This window comes from Agelaius phoeniceus, chromosome 9 (genome assembly GCF_051311805.1).
Source record: "Agelaius phoeniceus isolate bAgePho1 chromosome 9, bAgePho1.hap1, whole genome shotgun sequence".
NCBI classification, from domain to species: domain Eukaryota; kingdom Metazoa; phylum Chordata; class Aves; order Passeriformes; family Icteridae; genus Agelaius; species Agelaius phoeniceus.
In genome coordinates, this window is record NC_135273.1 from 20,394,702 (window position 1) to 20,400,584 (window position 5,883).

General features: G+C 42.9%; 1 protein-coding gene across 1 annotated transcript; it reads left to right on the forward strand.

Moving 5' to 3' along the window:
- Window positions 1-695: 695 nt before the first annotated feature.
- Window positions 696-5,841, forward strand: CHCHD1 (coiled-coil-helix-coiled-coil-helix domain containing 1). The gene is made up of 3 exons (XM_054637005.2): window positions 696-901; window positions 1,300-1,418; window positions 2,556-5,841. The coding sequence occupies exons 1-3, from the start codon at window positions 760-762 to the stop codon at window positions 2,664-2,666; spliced, it is 372 nt and encodes a 123-aa protein (XP_054492980.1). The 5' UTR covers window positions 696-759; the 3' UTR covers window positions 2,667-5,841.
- The last annotated feature ends 42 nt before the right edge of the window (window positions 5,842-5,883 follow it).

The window sequence follows — 5,883 nt, forward strand, 5'->3', positions numbered from 1 at the left end:
TGGAAGCAGCAGTTTCAGTATCTTCTTGGAAGGAACACTGGGAACAGTGCAGGGGAGATCCAGCTGTATTGTAACGGAGAGAAATGAGGGGCTGGGAGCTGAGTGGTGAGAGTTTGGAGCACCAAGAAGAGTTTCCATGCAGTTGCAGAAGAAATTGAGAAGAGACAGGTGAGAGGGACCTCAGCCATGTCTATAGTATCTGAGGGGAGAGTGTCAAAGGGATGGAGGGATCCAGGCCCTTCTCTCTAGTGCTGTGCACCAGGACAAGAGGCGACGGGCAGAAACTGATGCACAGGAAGTTCCATCTGAACATGAATAACAACTTTACTGTGCAGGTGACCGAGCACTGGAACAGCCCAGAGAGGCTGTGGAGTCTCCCTCGTTGGAGATACTCTGTTGTAAGTGTCTGGATGCAATCCCGTGCAATGTGCTCTAGGACCCTGCTTGAGCACAGATCACCTACTGTGATCCTTTCCAGCCTCGCCCATTCTGTGATTCCCTTAATTCCGTCTGAATTACTTGAGACAATCATGATTTCTCCTGCTCTGGCTGAGAGTGTTTGCTACTTCCTTTATTATTTCTGCCGCAGAAGGAGTTGTTGGTAGGAGATTGTGGGGACAGTGTCGCTCTGGTTCCGCCCAGTGCGGAAGCTGAGGGGAGTTACTCGATTTCCATGGCCTATCCTCGGCCTGACGGGCAGGATGGGGCGGGCCAGGCTTCCCGCGCCCGGCACCGCCCTCAGGGCGCCCGCGCGCGGACATGGCGGCGCCCGCCTACCCCGCCTGGGTGACGCGCTGGGTGTCGGGGCAGTGGCGGAACAAGAAGCGGCCCCCGACGCTCCGCCCGCCCCGGACACTGGCGCTGGCCGACAAGGTGGCGAACCGCCGGGAGCAGTCGACAGGTGAGCTGCCGGCGGCGGGGAGCTGAGCCGCCGCTGTGCCCCGGGAGGGGCCGCGCTGCTGGCAGAGCTCGGCGGCGCCTTGCGCTCCGCAGGGCAAGAGGGGAGGGGCTGGTCTGGGCCATGGATATTCCGCGTGGATTCTGTGGGAAGGATCGCTTCCTCACACTGCAACCCTGAGTTTGTGTCGTACGTGAGTCAGACACGTTAAAAATTCAGTCAGATGCTGAATGGCTGCAGCGCTTTGCTTTCTGTTAGCAACAACTTCTCTGCCCAAAGCAAAGCTGGGATCTTGAGTTATGCATTTTCTCACCTGCCTCTACCCCGTTTTAAACTTCTTTGGAGGTTGTTAGCATGAAATCCCAATCACCTGAGATTTCTGGTTGTGTCTTTCCCTTCAGAGGCAACGTGCATTACGGAGATGTCAGTCATGATGGCCTGCTGGAAACGGAATGACTTCAACGATGCGCCTTGTGCCGAGGAGATCAGGACGTTCTATGACTGCGTGGCCAAGGCAGAAGTAATTAAGGCCTCTTTTATGTTCTTAAAGGCTAGTAGTAGGAAAGGAGGAAGCCTCCAGTCATTTTTTGTATGCCAGTAAGAATAATGTTCTCTGAAGGATTTGATTGTCACCCATTTGAGCAACTAAGAGCAATGAAAATGGTGAAGGATCCTACAAGGCTCCTACAAGGACGGGCTGAGGTAGCTGGGGTTGTTTAGTCTGGAGAGGAGGCTCAAGGGAGACCTTATTGCTCTTTACAATTACCAGGTATGGGTAGATCTCTTGTCCCAGGCAACTGGTGATGTGACAAGAGGACATAGCCTTGAGCTGTGCCAGGGGAGGTTCAGGCTGGACATCAGGAAAAGCTTTTTCAGTGAAAGGGTGCTGAAGCATTGGAAGAAGCTGGCCTGGGAGGTGGTGGAGTCACCATCCCTGGTGGCATTCAGGAAATGACTGGATGTATCAGTTAGTGCCATGGTCTAGTTGGCAAGGTGGTCATAGGTCAAAAGGTTGGACTCAATGATCTTGGAGGTCTTTTCCAACCTGTTTCTGACTGTAAAGGCCAGACATTTTTGAAAAATAAATTTCATACTGCTTGAAAATTAGGGGTGTCTGATTATATATTATATATTGATATACTATAATAATACTATATGATAAGCTTGAAATAAAATAATTTTCAAAATAGACTATAGGTAAGTATATGTACTAAACTTGTCCTTAAACTGGTTTCAGGTTTCCATTTTCTTTCAGTAACAGTGTCATCATTTAAAAGTTAGTTTTTGTTGCTGTTTGACAGCATAAGTGAAAAATTATCCACAATTTCTTTGGTAGATGACAAAGAATCAAACAAAGATGAAAAAATAACAGAAAGTAAAAAGAAAAAATCTGGGTTGTTACCAGAAGTTTATATCATTGTATCATAACTAAGAATATGGAAGGATATAATCTTCACAAGATCACAGTCATTAATTGCATCATTTCAAGGTCATCACTTGTAATTATTGAGCCAAGTGCTATGGTAAGTGTTCCTTAAAGAAACAGCATTTTTTTGAAAGAAACGTCCCTGTACAATTAGTAGTAGTCTCTGGGAATGAGCATCAACTTTGCAAATAAACAGCAGTAAATATTTTGAGGAGTTTTTTTCTCTTTCAGAAAGAGCGCAAGAATCAAAATGAGGACACCCTGTCATCCAGGGGAAATTTGCCTTCAAGCAAAGTGAACAAGCTCCTGAAGAGGTTTCCTCAGATCACACGTTATGTATAATGTACTTTATGAAAGAGACTGTGGACAAGCAATTAAAGTTGGGGTCTTGGTTAAAAAAAAGGAAAGTCAAGTTGAGTGATTTTTTGATGTCAAGTGGTGTGTGGGTCTTGACCCTGCTTTTGATTCCAGAGCAAAAACCACCCATCTTGACTATCAGCTGATTTTGTTCATGAGGCTCTTGGGTCTTGTAGTGTTAGGATCTCTGCAGTGTGTTTTTCAGCTTGCCTACTCAGGTCCTCACTGTTAAATAAAACCTTCTAGGCATTCATGCAAGTACATTTTGTAACAGGGCATGACTTCTTCATGTGCAAGCTTCTTGCCCAGCTCTGGAGCTGCTATCAAAATGTGCTTGGGTTCAAACACTGAGCCAAGTTAGAATTAGTAATGATATGATATTAATGATAGTAGTAATTGATGGTATGATGGCTCATGCTCTTCTTACATGGGTGTATACACAATCTGGTGCCTCTTGAAATTTTTAAAATTTCCACTGCTGTAAAAAAAAAGGCTGTAAAATTTAGAAAAAATCTCCAGCAAAATACCTTGTTCATACATAATACAATGGTAAGTATTAAATATAACTTTAACATGGAAGTTTGTGATTTAGACCCTCTGATTTGCAGGTGGGACAGGTATGGTGCCACATAAGTTTGATTATTTTGTCTGTACTGTAATAAAGCAAGACTGGTGTTTGACTTGGGCAACTCATAATCTACAACAAAATGTTTCATTTTTTTTGGTAAAAAAACCTAAAAGGGGGAGAAGAAGTTAAAGCATGGACTGATAATTGAAATAATGTAATTAATTTCTAGTTTTGATTGGGGGGGGGTAGTGAGGAGGGGGAGTTTCCACTGCAGTACCACAAAACTACAGGCAGGTTCTTGGGAACAGTACCTCATTGGTGGGGAAAATGCAGGGTCTTGGAGAACTAATGTTATAATCATTTATATCAGTAATTCTTTGGGGCATGTAGAAGAAGCAGAATAAGAGGAAAGTCAGGCACACACAGACTGTGTGATTACCCATGGGTGGCTGTGGAGTTTGCTGGAGCTGAATCCTCTGGAGCCCCAGGCTGATACCTGTTCATCACAAAAATTTTGGTCAGGTGAAGGCTTTCAAGTTACTGAAGCAACATTTGCTTAGTGGTTAATTACAGAGGCTCATTAGTGGATAATCCAGGGTAGCTTATTCTTTTGTTGCTATTATGACATAATTGGGTCTTTTAGAGGATTTGGGGTCAGTAAGAACACAGTATCCACATCTGAGTTTGGAAAAACGCTTTGGTTCTGTGGCATTTTGTATTTTCTCTCCAGAAGACATTGTGAAAAAGAATGCTATTTGCTTTTCCTTCTTTTCTGAAGGATATAAGCTAGATTGAGAGTGAGGAACTGATTTACCTCTGTTGATGATGATTTTTCTTCATATTAAAACTTGGAACAAAAGTGTTATGCATCTCTTAAGATAGCATTTGTGCTGAATGTACCAAATTCTAGTGTGTGTGAGGAACAGTCTTACATAAGAGGCTGTAACAGAGAAACTTAATACCTTTTTCTATTTTTACTTTTGAAATTTTGCACTGCTCCCACTAATCTGAACAGCTATTTTTGTATTATACTGCTTCATGGTGAGCTTCACAAATTCAGTTGTTTGGGGCTCTAACTTTTTATATATCTACTATAAGCTTGGAATTACTATGCTAAGGTTTTCCAATCCTTTTATTTATTGAGAGGAAGGAAGCAATGCTTTTCAGGTGCACCCAGGTTTTACAGTGCTTCCTTTAAAAGTACTTGAGCAATTCTTTTGCTTCTTTTGTTATAGCCAAAACCACCCCAGTTACTGATTGTCCTTGGCAATTTCAGCTGCTGGCCATTTTCCTGTATCTCACCATTAAGCTTATATTAGGTGTTTAAATGCATTCTGTGACATGCTTGTATTGAGGATCACTCCATTAATAGTTCATGTGTGTACCCACAGGGACCAGCACTGTTCTTTCTGAGCTGGGTTTGTACTATCCCATGATGCTGTTGCTGAGGGGTAAGGAAAACTCTGTTCTGGTGTGGAGCACACTGGTTAAGAACATTGCTGCAGAGACCTGTATGTGATTGCGTGGTGAGGAAAGAATTAAACAAAAGCTGACTAGCTGTTCTACCCTCCTAAGTCGGATTTACAGGATTTAAGCAGATCTGCTGGAATTCCTTGGTCTTATTCCTGTACCTTATAGCTTGACTGCTATACCAGCTCTGGGTATGATTGCTGTTAACTACTCCTTTTAGGCTTTCACTGTGGATATAGCATTAATATTTCAGCTGGTCCTGATGAACAGTTGTCCTGCTAGTTCAGGAGAAATAGGTTGAATTCCAGAGAGCCAGGGACATTTTAGAAGATGGCATTTCTTGTTCAGAAGGGTCAATAAAGGAAAATCTGGTAAAATCAAGACAGACTCTGTAGGGAATCACAGACTTCCTGTAATAGAACTATGCATATGTCATGGTGAGAAGGTGACTACTGTTAAATAGCAGATTTAGATATTTACAACTACTTCAAATTTGCCCATAGAAGAAAGTTCAGGATGTTTTACCTGTAGATACATTACTGATCTAAACTGCTGTAGTTATATTGGTATAATTCAGTTTTAGGTCTTCCTCTCCACCATGGAGAGTAGTCATGAGAAGCTTTTGAGATCCACCTCTCTCAAGAAATGTCATTATGTGTGTGAGAAAAACAAGGGGGCTCTTGGTAAGAAGGAAATAGTTCCAAAACTACCTGCCAGAGAGGAGACAACTGGAAAACCCTCTGTGTCTTCCTGGTTCATCATTCTTCCAGAAAGTGAATACAGGCTTGGACTTCTGTTTTTTTCTGCTTTTAGTGTACTGGTCTGTTTCCTTTAAAATTACCTAATCTATTAAATCACTTTATTTAGGAAAACTTTGCCTTGACAGGGAGGCAACTTAGAAGGTACCATGAGAAAAATCCAGTGCAGACTTCTGTTTGAGGTGTGAAACCCTGTTCGTCAGAGGCCTGAACAGGGAGTGTCTCACCGCATGGAGTTCTGAATGAGCACCAACAACCTCTAGTAAGGAGCTAGTTTTCTCTGAATGCTAATAGAATTTCTGTTCCTGTTTCCAGTATGTCCTTTCCTTGTGTGTTCAGTGGAATAAATGGTTCTAAATTCTAACACAGTCCCATATTTTTTATTTTGTGCAGCTCCTTTGTGTTA

Coding starts and splice junctions, on each gene's coding strand:
- CHCHD1 (XM_054637005.2), top strand. CDS start 760: ATGGCGGCGCCCGCCTACCCCGCCTGGGTGACGCGCTGGGTGTCGGGG. Junction 902..1,299: donor CCGCCGGGAGCAGTCGACAG/GTGAGCTGCCGG, acceptor CTTTCCCTTCAG/AGGCAACGTGCATTACGGAG. Junction 1,419..2,555: donor ACTGCGTGGCCAAGGCAGAA/GTAATTAAGGCC, acceptor TTTCTCTTTCAG/AAAGAGCGCAAGAATCAAAA.